Source organism: Carassius carassius, chromosome 19 (assembly GCF_963082965.1).
Source record: "Carassius carassius chromosome 19, fCarCar2.1, whole genome shotgun sequence".
In the NCBI taxonomy this organism is placed as follows: domain Eukaryota; kingdom Metazoa; phylum Chordata; class Actinopteri; order Cypriniformes; family Cyprinidae; genus Carassius; species Carassius carassius.
In genome coordinates, this window is record NC_081773.1 from 33,129,790 (window position 1) to 33,150,329 (window position 20,540).

Genomic DNA, 20,540 nt, shown 5'->3' on the forward strand with positions numbered 1-20,540 from the left:
ACACACTCCCTCGCTCACTAACCCTCTCCATCCACACTCCCTCGCTCACTAACCCTCTCCATCCACACTCCCTTGCTCACTAACCCTCTCCATCCACACTCCCTTGCTCACTAACCCTCACAGAACACACTCCCTTGCTCACTAACCCTCACAGAACACACTCACTCGCTCACTAACCCTCTCCATCCACACTCACTCGCTCACTAACCCTCACAGAACACACTCCCTCGCTCACTAACCCTAACAGAACACACTCCCTCGCTCACTAACCCTCTCCATCCACACTCCCTCGCTCACTAACCCTCACAGAACACACTCACTCGCTCACTAACCCTCACAGAACACACTCCCTCGCTCACTAACCCTCACAGAACACACTCCCTCGCTCACTAACCCTCACAGAACACACTCCCTCGCTCACTAACCCTCTCCATCCAAACTCCCTCGCTCACTAACCCTCTCCATCCAAACTCCCTCGCTCACTAACCCTCTCCATCCAAACTCCCTCGCTCACTAACCCTCTCCATCCAAACTCCCTCGCTCACTAACCCTCTCCATCCAAACTCCCTCGATCACTAACCCTAACAGAACACACTCCCTCGCTCACTAACCCTCTCCATCCACACTCCCTCGCTCACTAACCCTCACAGAACACACTCACTCGCTCACTAACCCTCACAGAACACACTCCCTCGCTCACTAACCCTCACAGAACACACTCCCTCGCTCACTAACCCTCACAGAACACACTCACTCGCTCATTAACCCTCTCCATCCACACTCACTCGCTCACTAACCCTCACAGAACACACTCCCTCGCTCACTAACCCTAACAGAACACACTCCCTTGCTCACTAACCCTCACAGAACACACTCCCTTGCTCACTAACCCTCACAGAACACACTCACTCGCTCACTAACCCTCTCCATCCACACTCACTCGCTCACTAACCCTCACAGAACACACTCCCTCGCTCACTAACCCTAACAGAACACACTCCCTTGCTCACTAACCCTCACAGAACACACTCCCTTGCTCACTAACCCTCACAGAACACACTCACTCGCTCACTAACCCTCTCCATCCACACTCACTCGCTCACTAACCCTAACAGAACACACTCCCTTGCTCACTAACCCTCTCCATCCACACTCCCTCGCTCACTAACCCTCTCCATCCACACTCCCTCGCTCACTAACCCTCTCCATCCACACTCCCTCGCTCACTAACCCTCTCCATCCACACTCCCTCTCTCACTAACCCTCACAGAACACACTCCCTCGCTCACTAACCCTCACAGAACACACTCCCTCTCTCACTAACCCTCACAGAACACACTCCCTCTCTCACTAACCCTCACAGAACACTCTCCCTCGCTCACTAACCCTCTCCATCCACACTCCCTCGCTCACTAACCCTCACAGAACACACTCCCTCGCTCACTAACCCTCTCCATCCACACTCCCTCGCTCACTAACCCTCACAAAACACACTCCCTCGCTCACTAACCCTCACAAAACACACTCCCTCGCTCACTAACCCTCACAGAACACACTCCCTCGATCACTAACCCTCACAGAACACTCTCCCTCGCTCACTAACCCTCACAGAACACACTCCCTCGCTCACTAACCCTCACAGAACACACTCCCTCGCTCACTAACCCTCACAGAACACACTCCCTCGCTCACTAACCCTCACAGAACACACTCCCTCGCTCACTAACCCTCACAAAACACACTCCCTCGCTCACTAACCCTCACAGAACACACTCCCTCGATCACTAACCCTCACAGAACACTCTCCCTCGCTCACTAACCCTCACAAAACACACTCCCTCGCTCACTAACCCTCACAAAACACACTCCCTCGCTCACTAACCCTCACAGAACACACTCCCTCGCTCACTAACCCTCACAGAACACACTCCCTCGCTCACTAACCCTCACAGAACACTCTCCCTCGCTCACTGACCCTCACAGAACACACTCCCTCGCTCACTAACCCTCACAGAACACACTCCCTCGCTCACTAACCCTAACAGAACACACTCCCTCGCTCACTAACCCTCACAGAACACACTCCCTCGCTCACTAACCCTCTCTATCCACACTCCCTCGCTCACTAACCCTCTCTATCCACACTCCCTCGCTCACTAACCCTCACAGAACACACTCCCTCGCTCACTAACCCTAACAGAACACACTCCCTCGCTCACTAACCCTCACAGAACACACTCCCTCGCTCACTAACCCTCACAGAACACACTCCCTCGCTCACTAACCCTCTCTATCCACACTCCCTCGCTCACTAACCCTAACAGAACACACTCCCTCGCTCACTAACCCTCACAGAACACACTCCCTCGCTCACTAACCCTCACAGAACACACTCCCTCGCTCACTAACCCTCACAGAACACACTCCCTCGCTCACTAACCCTCTCTATCCACACTCCCTCGCTCACTAACCCTAACAGAACACACTCCCTCACTCACTAACCCTCACAGAACACACTCCCTCGCTCACTAACCCTCACAGAACACACTCCCTCGCTCACTAACCCTCACAGAACACACTCCCTCGCTAACTAACCCTCTCCATCCACACTCCCTCGCTCACTAACCCTCTCCATCCACACTCCCTCGCTCACTAACCCTCACAGAACACACTCCCTCGCTCACTAACCCTCACAGAACACACTCCCTCGCTCACTAACCCTCTCTATCCACACTCCCTCGCTCACTAACCCTCACAAAACACACTCCCTCGCTCACTAACCCTCACAGAACACACTCCCTCGCTCACTAACCCTCACAGAACACACTTCCTCGCTCACTAACCCTCTCTATCCACACTCCCTCGCTCACTAACCCTCACAGAACACACTCCCTCGCTCACTAACCCTCACAGAACACACTCCCTCGCTCACTAACCCTCACAGAACACACTCCCTCGCTCACTAACCCTCACAGAACACACTCCCTGGCTCACTAACCCTCTCCATTCACACTCCCTTGCTCACTAACCCTCTCCATCCACACTCCCTTGCTCACTAACCCTCACAGAACACACTCCCTCGCTCACTAACCCTCTCCATCCACACTCCCTTGCTCACTAACCCTCTCCATCCACACTCCCTTGCTCACTAACCCTCACAGAACACACTCCCTTGCTCACTAACCCTCACAGAACACACTCACTCGCTCACTAACCCTCTCCATCCACACTCACTCGCTCACTAACCCTCACAGAACACACTCCCTCGCTCACTAACCCTAACAGAACACACTCCCTCGCTCACTAACCCTCTCCATCCACACTCACTCGCTCACTAACCCTCTCCATCCACACTCCCTTGTCTCACTAACCCTCTCCATCCACACTCACTCGCTCACTAACCCTCACAGAACACACTCCCTTGCTCACTAACCCTCTCCATCCACACTCACTCGCTCACTAACCCTCACAGAACACACTCGCTCGCTCACTAACCCTCACAGAACACACTCCCTCGCTCACTAACCCTCTCCATCCACACTCCCTTGCTCACTAACCCTCTCCATCCACACTCACTCGCTCACTAACCCTCACAGAACACACTCCCTCGCTCACTAACCCTAACAGAACACACTCCCTCGCTCACTAACCCTCTCCATCCACACTCCCTCGCTCACTAACCCTCACAGAACACACTCACTCGCTCACTAACCCTCACAGAACACACTCCCTCGCTCACTAACCCTCACAGAACACACTCCCTCGCTCACTAACCCTCTACATCCACACTCCCTCGATCACTAACCCTCACAGAACACACTCCCTCGCACACTAACCCTCACAGAACACACTCCCTCGCTCACTAACCCTCACAGAACACACTCCCTCGCTCACTAACCCTCACAGAACACACTCCCTCGCTCACTAACCCTCACAGTACACTCTCCCTCGCTCACTAACCCTCTCATCCACACTCCCTTGCTCACTAACCCTCACAGAACACACTCCCTCGCTCACTAACCCTCACAGAACACACTCCCTCGCTCACTAACCCTCACAGAACACACTCCCTCGCTCACTAACCCTCACAGAACACACTCCCTCGTTCACTAACCCTCACAGAACACACTCCCTCGCTCACTAACCCTCACAGAACACACTCCCTCGATCATTAACCCTCACAGAACACACTCCCTCGCTCACTAACCCTCACAGAACACACTCCCTCGCTCACTAACCCTCACAGAACACACTCCCTCGCTCACTAACCCTCACAGAACACACTCCCTCGCTCACTAACCCTCACAGAACACACTCCCTCGCTCACTAACCCTCACAGAACACACTCCCTCGCTCACTAACCCTCACAGAACACACTCCCTCGCTCACTAACCCTCACAGAACACACTCCCTCGCTCACTAACCCTCACAGAACACACTCCCTCGCTCACTAACCCTCTCTATCCACACTCCCTCGCTCACTAACCCTCACAGAACACACTCCCTCGCTCACTAACCCTCACAGAACACACTCCCTCGCTCACTAAACCTCACAGAACACACTCCCTCGCTCACTAACGATTGTTTCATAACCCTCACAGAACACACTCCCTCGCTCACTAACCCTCACAGAACACACTCCCTCGCTCACTAAACCTCACAGAACACACTCCCTCGCTCACTAACGATTGTTTCATAACCCTCACAGAACACACTCCCTCGCTCACTAACCCTCACAGAACACACTCACTCGCTCACTAACCCTCACAGAACACACTCCCTCGCTCACTAACCCTCACAGAACACACTCCCTCGCTCACTAACCCTCACAGAACACACTCCCTCGCTCACTAACCCTCACAGAACACACTCCCTCGCTCACTAACCCTCACAGAACACACTCCCTCGCTCACTAACCCTCACAGAACACACTCCCTCGCTCACTAACCCTCACAGAACACACTCCCTCGCTCACTAACCCTCAAAGAACACACTCCTCTCGCTCACTAACCCTCACAGAACACACTCCCTCGCTCACTAACCCTCACAGAACACACTCCCTCGCTCACTAACCCTCACAGAACACACTCCCTCGCTCACTAACCCTCACAGAACACACTCCCTCGCTCACTAACCCTCACAGAACACACTCCCTCGCTCACTAACCCTCACAGAACACACTCCCTCGCTCACTAACCCTCAAAGAACACACTCCTCTCGCTCACTAACCCTCACAGAACACACACCCTCGCTCACTGACCCTCACAGAACACACTCCCTCGCTCACTGACCCTCACAGAACACACTCCCTCGCTCACTGACCCTCACAGAACACACTCCCTCGCTCACTAACCCTCTCCATCCACACTCCCTCGCTCACTAACCCTCTCCATCCACACTCCCTTGCTCACTAACCCTCTCCATCCACACTCCCTTGCTCACTAACCCTCACAGAACACACTCCCTTGCTCACTAACCCTCACAGAACACACTCACTCGCTCACTAACCCTCTCCATCCACACTCACTCGCTCACTAACCCTCACAGAACACACTCCCTCGCTCACTAACCCTAACAGAACACACTCCCTCGCTCACTAACCCTCTCCATCCACACTCCCTCGCTCACTAACCCTCACAGAACACACTCACTCGCTCACTAACCCTCACAGAACACACTCCCTCGCTCACTAACCCTCACAGAACATACTCCCTCGCTCACTAACCCTCACAGAACACACTCCCTCGCTCACTAACCCTCTCCATCCAAACTCCCTCGCTCACTAACCCTCTCCATCCAAACTCCCTCGCTCACTAACCCTCTCCATCCAAACTCCCTCGCTCACTAACCCTCTCCATCCAAACTCCCTCGCTCACTAACCCTCTCCATCCAAACTCCCTCGATCACTAACCCTCACAGAACACACTCCCTCGCTCACTAACCCTCACAGAACACACTCCCTCGCTCACTAACCCTCACAGAACACACTCCCTCGCTCACTAACCCTCACAGAACACACTCCCTCGCTCACTAACCCTCACAGAACACACTCCCTCGCTCACTAACCCTCACAGAACACACTCCCTCGCTCACTAACCCTCACAGAACACACTCCCTCGCTCACTAACCCTCACAGAACACACTCCCTCGCTCACTAACCCTCACAGAACACACTCCCTCGCTCACTAACCCTCACAGAACACATTCCCTCGCTCACTAACCGTCACCATCCACACTCCCTCGCTCACTAACCGTCACCATCCACACTCCCTCGCTCACTAACCCTCACAGAACACACTCCCTCGCTCACTAACCCTCACAGAACACACTCCCTCGCTCACTAACCCTCACAGAACACACTCCCTCGCTCACTAACCCTCACAGAACACACTCCCTCGCTCACTAACCCTCACAGAACACACTCCCTCGCTCACTAACCCTCACAGAACACACTCCCTCGCTCACTAACCCTCACAGAACACACTCCCTCGCTCACTAACCCTCACAGAACACACTCCCTCGCTCACTAACCCTCACAGAACACACTCCCTCGCTCACTAACCCTCACAGAACACACTCCCTCGCTCACTAACCCTCACAGAACACACTCCCTCGCTCACTAACCCTCACAGAACACACTCCCTCGCTCACTAACCCTCACAGAACACACTCCCTCGCTCACTAACCCTCACAGAACACACTCCCTCGCTCACTAACCCTCACAGAACACACTCCCTCGCTCACTAACCCTCACAGAACACACTCCCTCGCTCACTAACCCTCACAGAACACACTCCCTCGCTCACTAACCCTCACAGAACACACTCCCTCGCTCACTAACCCTCACAGAACACACTCCCTCGCTCACTAACCCTCACAGAACACACTCCCTCGCTCACTAACCCTCACAGAACACACTCCCTCGCTCACTAACCCTCACAGAACACACTCCCTCGCTCACTAACCCTCACAGAACACACTCCCTCGCTCACTAACCCTCACAGAACACACTCCCTCGCTCACTAACCCTCACAGAACACACTCCCTCGCTCACTAACCCTCACAGAACACACTCCCTCGCTCACTAACCCTCACAGAACACACTCCCTGGCTCACTAACCCTCACAGAACACACTCCCTCGCTCACTAACCCTCACAGAACACACTCCCTCGCTCACTAACCCTCACAGAACACACTCCCTCGCTCACTAACCCTCACAGAACACACGTCACCTTTCCTGCTGCTGTGTTTGATGGAGCTCTCTCTGGTTTGCTGGGTTTGGGGTCGTACGCTTTAGGAGCAGCGGTTTCTCGGCTCCTGTGTGTCGTGAAGGACTCGTATTTCCTCTGTGAAAACACACACACAACAGAGTTCATTTCTCCTGTACATTTAGACCACTGTTTTGAATTTATTAACATTTTAAATGTTTTACAAAGAAGTCTGTTCTAATCACCAAGAATGCATGTTTTCATTGCACAAAAACAATGTAAAAATTGTGAAATATTATTGTAATGTAAAACATCTGTTTTCTGTGTGAATCTGTGTTAAAGTGTAATGTATTTCTGTGATGCTCCGTTGTATTTTCAGCATCATTCCTCCAGTCTTCAGTGTCACATGATCTTCAGAAATCAGAATAATATGATGATTTACTGCTCAAGAAACATTTCTGATTATTATCAATGTTGAACACAGTTCTCAATCATTTACTACTGTGTTCAACATTGATAATAAATCACAAATGTTTCTTGAGATACAATTCTTAAAATACAGCTGCAAATCACACAAATAAATTACACTTTAACAGAGATTCACACAGAAAACAGATGATTTACATCAGAATAATATTTAACTATTTTTACAGTGTTTTTGATCAAATAAATGCACCCCCTGTGAACAGAAGAGATGACTTTCCGAAACATCTGAAACTCTAAATGATTCCAGTCTTTTGGTCATTGAGTACTGACTGTATTAGAAACAGTGCTGGTCTCGTACCTGCAGGTTCTCCAGTCGAGCTTGAACTTTCCGAGATTGACATTCCAGCTTCCTGTTCTGCTCACTGACCTCGTTAAGCTGCACAAACGAACTCTCATTAGTCCTCATCACAGACAGAACCAGACGAGTCTCACTGTTACATCAACACTGCTGAGAGCTATGTACAGTATACACGAGTCCAGATTTACAGCACAGCACGAGACCAGAAACAGTCTGTTATTTAGAACTGTCTGTCAGAGAGTTTAAGTGTTTAGGGTCCATCAATACAAACGAAAAGAGAAAATAATCAAATTACAAAAAACACCTTTCATTCACTGCACTATACAATCACAGACATTACAACATGATTGTTTCATAAGAGTAGATTTTTTCATTGAATTTCCAGAGTGTGTGTCTCATAAATCACACAGAACATGTCAGATTTCTCACCTGATTCTTCATAGAGTCATTTAACTCCTTCATGGAATCAAAATTGGCCTTCACTCTCTTATTCTCTTTAGTTTTCTGCTTCAGAGCCATTTCCAGGTCACTTTTCTCCTGCTGATATTGCTGCAGGAAAAACATATTGGCATGAATTTTATTCTTTCAATTATTTGTTTAATAATTCAACGCGGTTCTTGTTTTTTTAATGCCTCCTCAACTTCTTTGTCGATTTTCATCTCCATGTTTGAGACATTAAAACTTAAAAGAAAAGATAATTAAGACCCAGGGTTTGGAAGTAGTGCACTCTGAAGAAGTTTTAAGGTTTTGAATTAATGCACTTGAGCCACTGTGAAGTGCTGTGAGCGTCTGTGTAGCGCACACCGTGTAGTGCTGTGAGCGTCTGTGTAGTGCACACGGTGCAGTGCTGTGAGCGTCTGTGTAGTGCACACTGTGTAGTGCTGTGAGCGTCTGTGTAGTGCACACGGTGCAGTGCTGTGAGCGTCTGTGTAGTGCACACCGTGTAGTGCTGTGAGCGTCTGTGTAGTGCACACCGTGTCAGTGCTGTGAGCGTCTGTGTAGTGCACACCGTGTAGTGCTGTGAGCGTCTGTGTAGTGCACACCGTGTAGTGCTGTGAGCGTCTGTGTAGTGCTGTGAGCGTCTGTGTAGTGCTGTGAGCGTCTGTGTAGTGCACACCGTGTCAGTGCTGTGAGCGTCTGTGTAGTGCACACCGTGCAGTGCTGTGAGCGTCTGTGTAGTGCTGTGAGCGTCTGTGTAGTGCACACTGTGTCAGTGCTGTGAGCGTCTGTGTAGTGCACACCGTGTCAGTGCTGTGAGCGTCTGTGTAGTGCACACCGTGTCAGTGCTGTGAGCGTCTGTGTAGTGCACACCGTGTAGTGCTGTGAGCGTCTGTGTAGTGCACACCGTGTAGTGCTGTGAGCGTCTGTGTAGTGCACACCGTGTAGTGCTGTGAGCGTCTGTGTAGTGCACACCGTGTAGTGCTGTGAGCGTCTGTGTAGTGCACACCGTGTAGTGCTGTGAGCGTCTGTGTAGTGCACACCGTGTAGTGCTGTGAGCGTCTGTGTAGCGCACACCGTGTAGTGCTGTGAGCGTCTGTGTAGCGCACACCGTGTAGTGCTGTGAGCGTCTGTGTAGTGCACACCGTGTAGTGCTGTGAGCGTCTGTGTAGTGCACACCGTGTCAGTGCTGTGAGCGTCTGTGTAGTGCACACCGTGTCAGTGCTGTGAGCGTCTGTGTAGCGCACACCGTGTCAGTGCTGTGAGCGTCTGTGTAGTGCACACCGTGTCAGTGCTGTGAGCGTCTGTGTAGTGCACACCGTGTCAGTGCTGTGAGCGTCTGTGTAGTGCACACCGTGTCAGTGCTGTGAGCGTCTGTGTAGTGCACACCGTGTCAGTGCTGTGAGCGTCTGTGTAGTGCACACCGTGTAGTGCTGTGAGCGTCTGTGTAGTGCACACTGTGTCAGTGCTGTGAGCGTCTGTGTAGTGCACACTGTGTCAGTGCTTTGAGCGCCTGTGTAGTGCACACTGTGTCAGTGCTGTGAACGTCTGTGTAGTGCACACCGTGTAGTGCTGTGAGCGTCTGTGTAGTGCACACCGTGTAGTGCTGTGAGCGTCTGTGTGGTGCACACTGTGTAGTGCTGTGAGCGTCTGTGTGGTGCACACTGTGTAGTGCTGTGAGCGTCTGTGTGGTGCACACCGTGTCAGTGCTGTGAGCGTCTGTGTAGTGCACACCGTGTCAGTGCTGTGAGCGTCTGTGTAGTGCACACCGTGTCAGTGCTGTGAGCGTCTGTGTAGTGCACACCGTGTCAGTGCTGTGAGCGTCTGTGTAGTGCACACCGTGTCAGTGCTGTGAGCGTCTGTGTAGTGCACACCGTGTCAGTGCTGTGAGCGTCTGTGTAGTGCACACCGTGTAGTGCTGTGAGCGTCTGTGTAGTGCACACTGTGTAGTGCTGTGAGCGTCTGTGTAGTGCACACTGTGTCAGTGCTTTGAGCGCCTGTGTAGTGCACACTGTGTCAGTGCTGTGAACGTCTGTGTAGTGCACACCGTGTAGTGCTGTGAGCGTCTGTGTAGTGCACACCGTGTAGTGCTGTGAGCGTCTGTGTAGTGCACACTGTGTAGTACTGTGAGCGTCTGTGTGGTGCACACTGTGTAGTGCTGTGAGCGTCTGTGTGGTGCACACTGTGTAGTGCTGTGAGCGTCTGTGTGGTGCACACTGTGTCAGTGCTGTGAGCGTCTGTGTGGTGCACACTGTGTAGTGCTGTGAGCGTCTGTGTAGTGCTGTGAGCGTCTGTGTAGCGCACACCGTGTAGTGCTGTGAGCGTCTGTGTAGTGCACACCGTGTAGTGCTGTGAGCGTCTGTGTAGCGCACACCGTGTAGTGCTGTGAGCGTCTGTGTAGCGCACACCGTGTAGTGCTGTGAGCGTCTGTGTAGCGCACACCGTGTAGTGCTGTGAGCGTCTGTGTAGCGCACACCGTGTAGTGCTGTGAGCGTCTGTGTAGCGCACACCGTGTAGTGCTGTGAGCGTCTGTGTAGTGCACACCGTGTAGTGCTGTGAGCGTCTGTGTAGTGCACACCGTGTAGTGCTGTGAGCGTCTGTGTAGTGCACACCGTGTAGTGCTGTGAGCGTCTGTGTAGTGCACACTGTGTCAGTGCTGTGAGCGTCTGTGTCAGTGCTGTGAGCGTCTGTGTAGCGCACACCGTGTAGTGCTGTGAGCGTCTGTGTAGTGCACACCGTGTAGTGCTGTGAGCGTCTGTGTAGCGCACACCGTGTAGTGCTGTGAGCGTCTGTGTAGCGCACACCGTGTAGTGCTGTGAGCGTCTGTGTAGCGCACACCGTGTAGTGCTGTGAGCGTCTGTGTAGCGCACACCGTGTAGTGCTGTGAGCGTCTGTGTAGCGCACACCGTGTAGTGCTGTGAGCGTCTGTGTAGTGCACACCGTGTAGTGCTGTGAGCGTCTGTGTAGTGCACACCGTGTAGTGCTGTGAGCGTCTGTGTAGTGCACACCGTGTAGTGCTGTGAGCGTCTGTGTAGTGCACACCGTGTAGTGCTGTGAGCGTCTGTGTAGTGCACACTGTGTCAGTGCTGTGAGCGTCTGTGTAGTGCACACTGTGTAGTGCTGTGAGCGTCTGTGTGGTGCACACTGTGTAGTTCTGTGAGCGTCTGTGTGGTGCACACTGTGTAGTGCTGTGAGCGTCTGTTGGTGCACACTGTGTCAGTGCTGTGAGCGTCTGTGAGGTGCACACTGTGTAGTGCTGTGAGCGTCTGTGTAGTGCACACTGTGTCAGTGCTGTGAGCGTCTGTGTAGTGCTGTGAGCGTCTGTGTAGTGCACTCTGTGTAGTGCTGTGAGCGTCTGTGTAGTGCACACTGTGTAGTACTGTGAGCGTCTGTGTAGTGCACACTGTGTAGTGCTGTGAGCGTCTGTGTAGTGCACACCGTGTAGTGCTGTGAGCGTCTGTGTGGTGCACACCGTGTAGTGCTGTGAGCATCTGTGTAGTGCACACCGTGTAGTGCTGTGAGCGTCTGTGTAGCGCACACCGTGTCAGTGCTGTGAGCGTCTGTGTGGTGCACACCGTGTCAGTGCTGTGAGCGTCTGTGTGGTGCACACCGTGTAGTGCTGTGAGCGTCTGTGTGGTGCACACCGTGTAGTGCTGTGAGCGTCTGTGTGGTGCACACCGTGTAGTGCTGTGAGCGTCTGTGTAGTGCACACCGTGTAGTGCTGTGAGCGTCTGTGTAGCGCACACCGTGTCAGTGCTGTGAGCGTCTGTGTGGTGCACACCGTGTAGTGCTGTGAGCGTCTGTGTAGTGCACACTGTGTCAGTGCTGTGAGCGTCTGTGTAGTGCACACTGTGTCAGTGCTGTGAGCGTCTGTGTAGTGCACACTGTGTAGTGCTGTGAGCGTCTGTGTGGTGCACACTGTGTAGTTCTGTGAGCGTCTGTGTGGTGCACACTGTGTAGTGCTGTGAGCGTCTGTGTGGTGCACACTGTGTCAGTGCTGTGAGCGTCTGTGAGGTGCACACTGTGTAGTGCTGTGAGCGTCTGTGTGGTGCACACTGTGTCAGTGCTGTGAGCGTCTGTGTGGTGCACACTGTGTAGTTCTGTGAGCGTCTGTGTGGTGCACACTGTGTAGTGCTGTGAGCGTCTGTGTGGTGCACACTGTGTCAGTGCTGTGAGCGTCTGTGAGGTGCACACTGTGTAGTGCTGTGAGCGTCTGTGTAGTGCTGTGAGCGTCTGTGTAGTGCACACTGTGTCAGTGCTGTGAGCGTCTGTGTAGTGCACACTGTGTCAGTGCTGTGAGCGTCTGTGTAGTGCACACTGTGTCAGTGCTGTGAGCGTCTGTGTAGTGCTGTGAGCGTCTGTGTAGTGCTGTGAGCGTCTGTGTAGTGCACTCTGTGTAGTGCTGTGAGCGTCTGTGTAGTGCACACCGTGTAGTGCTGTGAGCGTCTGTGTAGTGCACACCGTGTAGTGCTGTGAGCGTCTGTGTAGTGCACACCGTGTAGTGCTGTGAGCGTCTGTGTAGTGCACACTGTGTAGTGCTGTGAGCGTCTGTGTAGTGCACACTGTGTAGTGCTGTGAGCGTCTGTGTAGTGCACACCGTGTAGTGCTGTGAGCGTCTGTGTAGTGCACACCGTGTAGTGCTGTGAGCGTCTGTGTAGTGCACACCGTGTAGTGCTGTGAGCGTCTGTGTAGTGCACACCGTGTAGTGCTGTGAGCGTCTGTGTAGTGCACACTGTGTCAGTGCTGTGAGCGTCTGTGTAGTGCACACTGTGTAGTGCTGTGAGCGTCTGTGTGGTGCACACCGTGTAGTGCTGTGAGCGTCTGTGTAGTGCACACTGTGTAGTGCTGTGAGCGTCTGTGTAGTGCACACTGTGTCAGTGCTGTGAGCGTCTGTGTAGTGCACACTGTGTCAGTGCTTTGAGCGCCTGTGTAGTGCACACTGTGTCAGTGCTGTGAACGTCTGTGTAGTGCACACTGTGTCAGTGCTGTGAACGTCTGTGTAGTGCACACCGTGTAGTGCTGTGAGCGTCTGTGTAGTGCACACCGTGTAGTGCTGTGAGCGTCTGTGTGGTGCACACTGTGTAGTGCTGTGAGCGTCTGTGTGGTGCACACTGTGTAGTGCTGTGAGCGTCTGTGTGGTGCACACTGTGTAGTGCTGTGAGCGTCTGTGTGGTGCACACTGTGTAGTGCTGTGAGCGTCTGTGTGGTGCACACTGTGTCAGTGCTGTGAGCGTCTGTGTAGTGCACACCGTGTCAGTGCTGTGAGCGTCTGTGTAGTGCACACCGTGTCAGTGCTGTGAGCGTCTGTGTAGTGCACACCGTGTAGTGCTGTGAGCGTCTGTGTAGTGCACACTGTGTCAGTGCTTTGAGCGCCTGTGTAGTGCACACTGTGTCAGTGCTGTGAACGTCTGTGTAGTGCACACCGTGTAGTGCTGTGAGCGTCTGTGTAGTGCACACCGTGTAGTGCTGTGAGCGTCTGTGTGGTGCACACTGTGTCAGTGCTGTGAGCGTCTGTGTGGTGCACACTGTGTAGTGCTGTGAGCGTCTGTGTGGTGCACACTGTGTAGTGCTGTGAGCGTCTGTGTGGTGCACACTGTGTCAGTGCTGTGAGCGTCTGTGTGGTGCACACTGTGTAGTGCTGTGAGCGTCTGTGTAGTGCTGTGAGCGTCTGTGTAGCGCACACCGTGTAGTGCTGTGAGCGTCTGTGTAGTGCACACCGTGTAGTGCTGTGAGCGTCTGTGTAGCGCACACCGTGTAGTGCTGTGAGCGTCTGTGTAGCGCACACCGTGTAGTGCTGTGAGCGTCTGTGTAGCGCACACCGTGTAGTGCTGTGAGCGTCTGTGTAGCGCACACCGTGTAGTGCTGTGAGCGTCTGTGTAGTGCACACCGTGTAGTGCTGTGAGCGTCTGTGTAGTGCACACCGTGTAGTGCTGTGAGCGTCTGTGTAGTGCACACCGTGTAGTGCTGTGAGCGTCTGTGTAGTGCACACTGTGTCAGTGCTGTGAGCGTCTGTGTCAGTGCTGTGAGCGTCTGTGTAGCGCACACCGTGTAGTGCTGTGAGCGTCTGTGTAGTGCACACCGTGTAGTGCTGTGAGCGTCTGTGTAGCGCACACCGTGTAGTGCTGTGAGCGTCTGTGTAGCGCACACCGTGTAGTGCTGTGAGCGTCTGTGTAGCGCACACCGTGTAGTGCTGTGAGCGTCTGTGTAGCGCACACCGTGTAGTGCTGTGAGCGTCTGTGTAGTGCACACCGTGTAGTGCTGTGAGCGTCTGTGTAGTGCACACCGTGTAGTGCTGTGAGCGTCTGTGTAGTGCACACCGTGTAGTGCTGTGAGCGTCTGTGTAGTGCACACTGTGTCAGTGCTGTGAGCGTCTGTGTAGTGCACACTGTGTAGTGCTGTGAGCGTCTGTGTGGTGCACACTGTGTAGTTCTGTGAGCGTCTGTGTGGTGCACACTGTGTAGTGCTGTGAGCGTCTGTTGGTGCACACTGTGTCAGTGCTGTGAGCGTCTGTGAAGTGCACACTGTGTCAGTGCTGTGAGCGTCTGTGTAGTGCTGTGAGCGTCTGTGTAGTGCACTCTGTGTAGTGCTGTGAGCGTCTGTGTAGTGCACACTGTGTAGTACTGTGAGCGTCTGTGTAGTGCACACTGTGTAGTGCTGTGAGCGTCTGTGTAGTGCACACCGTGTAGTGCTGTGAGCGTCTGTGTGGTGCACACCGTGTAGTGCTGTGAGCGTCTGTGTAGTGCACACCGTGTAGTGCTGTGAGCGTCTGTGTAGCGCACACCGTGTCAGTGCTGTGAGCGTCTGTGTGGTGCACACCGTGTAGTGCTGTGAGCGTCTGTGTGGTGCACACCGTGTCAGTGCTGTGAGAGTCTGTGTAGCGCACACCGTGTCAGTGCTGTGAGCGTCTGTGTGGTGCACACCGTGTAGTGCTGTGAGCGTCTGTGTAGTGCACACTGTGTCAGTGCTGTGAGCGTCTGTGTAGTGCACACTGTGTCAGTGCTGTGAGCGTCTGTGTAGTGCACACTGTGTAGTGCTGTGAGCGTCTGTGTGGTGCACACTGTGTAGTTCTGTGAGCGTCTGTGTGGTGCACACTGTGTAGTGCTGTGAGCGTCTGTGTGGTGCACACTGTGTCAGTGCTGTGAGCGTCTGTGAGGTGCACAATGTGTCAGTGCTGTGAGCGTCTGTGTGGTGCACACTGTGTCAGTGCTGTGAGCGTCTGTGTGGTGCACACTGTGTAGTTCTGTGAGCGTCTGTGTGGTGCACACTGTGTAGTGCCTGGAGCGTCTGTGTGGTGCACACTGTGTCAGTGCTGTGAGCGTCTGTGAGGTGCACACTGTGTAGTGCTGTGAGCCTCTGTGTAGTGCTGTGAGCGTCTGTGTAGTGCTGTGAGCGTCTGTGTAGTGCACACTGTGTCAGTGCTGTGAGCGTCTGTGTAGTGCACACTGTGTCAGTGCTGTGAGCGTCTGTGTAGTGCACACTGTGTCAGTGCTGTGAGCGTCTGTGTAGTGCTGTGAGCGTCTGTGTAGTGCTGTGAGCGTCTGTGTAGTGCACTCTGTGTAGTGCTGTGAGCGTCTGTGTAGTGCACACCGTGTAGTGCTGTGAGCGTCTGTGTAGTGCACACCGTGTAGTGCTGTGAGCGTCTGTGTAGTGCACACCGTGTAGTGCTGTGAGCGTCTGTGTAGTGCACACTGTGTAGTGCTGTGAGCGTCTGTGTAGTGCACACTGTGTAGTGCTGTGAGCGTCTGTGTAGTGCACACCGTGTAGTGCTGTGAGCGTCTGTGTAGTGCACACCGTGTAGTGCTGTGAGCGTCTGTGTAGTGCACACCGTGTAGTGCTGTGAGCGTCTGTGTAGTGCACACCGTGTAGTGCTGTGAGCGTCTGTGTAGTGCACACTGTGTCAGTGCTGTGAGCGTCTGTGTAGTGCACACTGTGTAGTGCTGTGAGCGTCTGTGTGGTGCACACTGTGTAGTGCTGTGAGCGTCTGTGTGGTGCACACTGTGTCAGTGCTGTGAGCGTCTGTGAGGTGCACACTGTGTCAGTGCTGTGAGCGTCTGTGAGGTGCACAATGTGTCAGTGCTGTGAGCGTCTGTGTGGTGCACACTGTGTAGTGCTGTGAGCGTCTGTGTGGTGCACACTGTGTAGTGCTGTGAGCGTCTGTGTGGTGCACAATGTGTCAGTGCTGTGAGCGTCTGTGTGGTGCACACTGTGTAGTTCTGTGAGCGTCTGTGTGGTGCACACTGTGTAGTGCTGTGAGCGTCTGTGTGGTGCACACTGTGTCAGTGCTGTGAGCGTCTGTGAGGTGCACACTGTGTAGTGCTGTGAGCGTCTGTGTAGTGCTGTGAGCGTCTGTGTAGTGCACACTGTGTCAGTGCTGTGAGCGTCTGTGTAGTGCACACTGTGTCAGTGCTGTGAGCATCTGTGTAGTGCACACTGTGTCAGTGCTGTGAGCGTCTGTGTAGTGCTGTGAGCGTCTGTGTAGTGCTGTGAGCGTCTGTGTGGTGCACACTGTGTAGTGCTGTGAGCGTCTGTGTGGTGCACACTGTGTAGTGCTGTGAGCGTCTGTGTGGTGCACACTGTGTCAGTGCTGTGAGCGTCTGTGTAGTGCACACCGTGTCAGTGCTGTGAGCGTCTGTGTAGTGCACACCGTGTCAGTGCTGTGAGCGTCTGTGTAGTGCACACCGTGTAGTGCTGTGAGCGTCTGTGTAGTGCACACTGTGTCAGTGCTTTGAGCGCCTGTGTAGTGCACACTGTGTCAGTGCTGTGAACGTCTGTGTAGTGCACACCGTGTCAGTGCTGTGAACGTCTGTGTAGTGCACACCGTGTAGTGCTGTGAGCGTCTGTGTAGTGCACACCGTGTAGTGCTGTGAGCGTCTGTGTAGTGCACACTGTGTAGTACTGTGAGCGTCTGTGTGGTGCACACTGTGTAGTGCTGTGAGCGTCTGTGTGGTGCACACTGTGTAGTGCTGTGAGCGTCTGTGTGGTGCACACTGTGTCAGTGCTGTGAGCGTCTGTGTGGTGCACACTGTGTAGTGCTGTGAGCGTCTGTGTAGTGCTGTGAGCGTCTGTGTAGCGCACACCGTGTAGTGCTGTGAGCGTCTGTGTAGTGCACACCGTGTAGTGCTGTGAGCGTCTGTGTAGCGCACACCGTGTAGTGCTGTGAGCGTCTGTGTAGCGCACACCGTGTAGTGCTGTGAGCGTCTGTGTAGCGCACACCGTGTAGTGCTGTGAGCGTCTGTGTAGCGCACACCGTGTAGTGCTGTGAGCGTCTGTGTAGTGCACACCGTGTAGTGCTGTGAGCGTCTGTGTAGTGCACACCGTGTAGTGCTGTGAGCGTCTGTGTAGTGCACACCGTGTAGTGCTGTGAGCGTCTGTGTAGTGCACACTGTGTCAGTGCTGTGAGCGTCTGTGTCAGTGCTGTGAGCGTCTGTGTAGCGCACACCGTGTAGTGCTGTGAGCGTCTGTGTAGTGCACACCGTGTAGTGCTGTGAGCGTCTGTGTAGCGCACACCGTGTAGTGCTGTGAGCGTCTGTGTAGCGCACACCGTGTAGTGCTGTGAGCGTCTGTGTAGCGCACACCGTGTAGTGCTGTGAGCGTCTGTGTAGCGCACACCGTGTAGTGCTGTGAGCGTCTGTGTAGTGCACACCGTGTAGTGCTGTGAGCGTCTGTGTAGTGCACACCGTGTAGTGCTGTGAGCGTCTGTGTAGTGCACACCGTGTAGTGCTGTGAGCGTCTGTGTAGTGCACACTGTGTCAGTGCTGTGAGCGTCTGTGTAGTGCACACTGTGTAGTGCTGTGAGCGTCTGTGTGGTGCACACTGTGTAGTTCTGTGAGCGTCTGTGTGGTGCACACTGTGTAGTGCTGTGAGCGTCTGTTGGTGCACACTGTGTCAGTGCTGTGAGCGTCTGTGAAGTGCACACTGTGTCAGTGCTGTGAGCGTCTGTGTAGTGCTGTGAGCGTCTGTGTAGTGCACTCTGTGTAGTGCTGTGAGCGTCTGTGTAGTGCACACTGTGTAGTACTGTGAGCGTCTGTGTAGTGCACACTGTGTAGTGCTGTGAGCGTCTGTGTAGTGCACACCGTGTAGTGCTGTGAGCGTCTGTGTGGTGCACACCGTGTAGTGCTGTGAGCGTCTGTGTAGTGCACACCGTGTAGTGCTGTGAGCGTCTGTGTAGCGCACACCGTGTCAGTGCTGTGAGCGTCTGTGTGGTGCACACCGTGTAGTGCTGTGAGCGTCTGTGTGGTGCACACCGTGTCAGTGCTGTGAGAGTCTGTGTAGCGCACACCGTGTCAGTGCTGTGAGCGTCTGTGTGGTGCACACCGTGTAGTGCTGTGAGCGTCTGTGTAGTGCACACTGTGTCAGTGCTGTGAGCGTCTGTGTAGTGCACACTGTGTCAGTGCTGTGAGCGTCTGTGTAGTGCACACTGTGTAGTGCTGTGAGCGTCTGTGTGGTGCACACTGTGTAGTTCTGTGAGCGTCTGTGTGGTGCACACTGTGTAGTGCTGTGAGCGTCTGTGTGGTGCACACTGTGTCAGTGCTGTGAGCGTCTGTGAGGTGCACACTGTGTCAGTGCTGTGAGCGTCTGTGTGGTGCACACTGTGTCAGTGCTGTGAGCGTCTGTGTGGTGCACACTGTGTAGTTCTGTGAGCGTCTGTGTGGTGCACACTGTGTAGTGCTGTGAGCGTCTGTGTGGTGCACACTGTGTCAGTGCTGTGAGCGTCTGTGAGGTGCACACTGTGTAGTGCTGTGAGCCTCTGTGTAGTGCTGTGAGCGTCTGTGTAGTGCTGTGAGCGTCTGTGTAGTGCACACTGTGTCAGTGCTGTGAGCGTCTGTGTAGTGCACACTGTGTCAGTGCTGTGAGCGTCTGTGTAGTGCACACTGTGTCAGTGCTGTGAGCGTCTGTGTAGTGCTGTGAGCGTCTGTGTAGTGCTGTGAGCGTCTGTGTAGTGCACTCTGTGTAGTGCTGTGAGCGTCTGTGTAGTGCACACCGTGTAGTGCTGTGAGCGTCTGTGTAGTGCACACCGTGTAGTGCTGTGAGCGTCTGTGTAGTGCACACCGTGTAGTGCTGTGAGCGTCTGTGTAGTGCACACCGTGTAGTGCTGTGAGCGTCTGTGTAGTGCACACCGTGTAGTGCTGTGAGCGTCTGTGTAGTGCACACTGTGTAGTGCTGTGAGCGTCTGTGTAGTGCACACCGTGTAGTGCTGTGAGCGTCTGTGTAGTGCACACCGTGTAGTGCTGTGAGCGTCTGTGTAGTGCACACCGTGTAGTGCTGTGAGCGTCTGTGTAGTGCACACCATGTAGTGCTGTGAGCGTCTGTGTAGTGCACACTGTGTCAGTGCTGTGAGCGTCTGTGTAGTGCACACTGTGTAGTGCTGTGAGCGTCTGTGTGGTGCACACTGTGTAGTGCTGTGAGCGTCTGTGTGGTGCACACTGTGTCAGTGCTGTGAGCGTCTGTGAGGTGCACACTGTGTCAGTGCTGTGAGCGTCTGTGAGGTGCACAATGTGTCAGTGCTGTGAGCGTCTGTGTGGTGCACACTGTGTAGTGCTGTGAGCGTCTGTGTGGTGCACACTGTGTAGTGCTGTGAGCGTCTGTGTGGTGCACAATGTGTCAGTGCTGTGAGCGTCTGTGTGGTGCACACTGTGTAGTTCTGTGAGCGTCTGTGTGGTGCACACTGTGTAGTGCTGTGAGCGTCTGTGTGGTGCACACTGTGTCAGTGCTGTGAGCGTCTGTGAGGTGCACACTGTGTAGTGCTGTGAGCGTCTGTGTAGTGCTGTGAGCGTCTGTGTAGTGCACACTGTGTCAGTGCTGTGAGCGTCTGTGTAGTGCACACTGTGTCAGTGCTGTGAGCATCTGTGTAGTGCACACTGTGTCAGTGCTGTGAGCGTCTGTGTAGTGCTGTGAGCGTCTGTGTAGTGCTGTGAGCGTCTGTGTAGTGCACTCTGTGTAGTGCTGTGAGCGTCTGTGTAGTGCACACCGTGTAGTGCTGTGAGCGTCTGTGTAGTGCACACCGTGTAGTGCTGTGAGCGTCTGTGTAGTGCACACCGTGTAGTGCTGTGAGCGTCTGTGTAGTGCACACTGTGTAGTGCTGTGAGCGTCTGTGTAGTGCACACTGTGT

General features: G+C 53.7%; 1 protein-coding gene across 1 annotated transcript in view; it reads right to left on the minus strand.

Moving 5' to 3' along the window:
- The window catches only part of LOC132095603 (coiled-coil domain-containing protein 138-like), a 37,127-nt gene that overhangs the window by 10,515 nt on the left and 6,072 nt on the right, over positions 1 to 20,540 (minus strand). Inside the window, exons 6-8 of the mRNA XM_059500751.1 lie at positions 8,423 to 8,542; positions 7,994 to 8,071; positions 7,234 to 7,347 (exon numbers count right to left, since the gene is read on the minus strand). Coding sequence (XP_059356734.1) covers positions 7,234 to 7,347; positions 7,994 to 8,071; positions 8,423 to 8,542 — 312 coding nt within the window. The remainder of the gene's footprint in view (positions 1 to 7,233; positions 7,348 to 7,993; positions 8,072 to 8,422; positions 8,543 to 20,540) is intronic.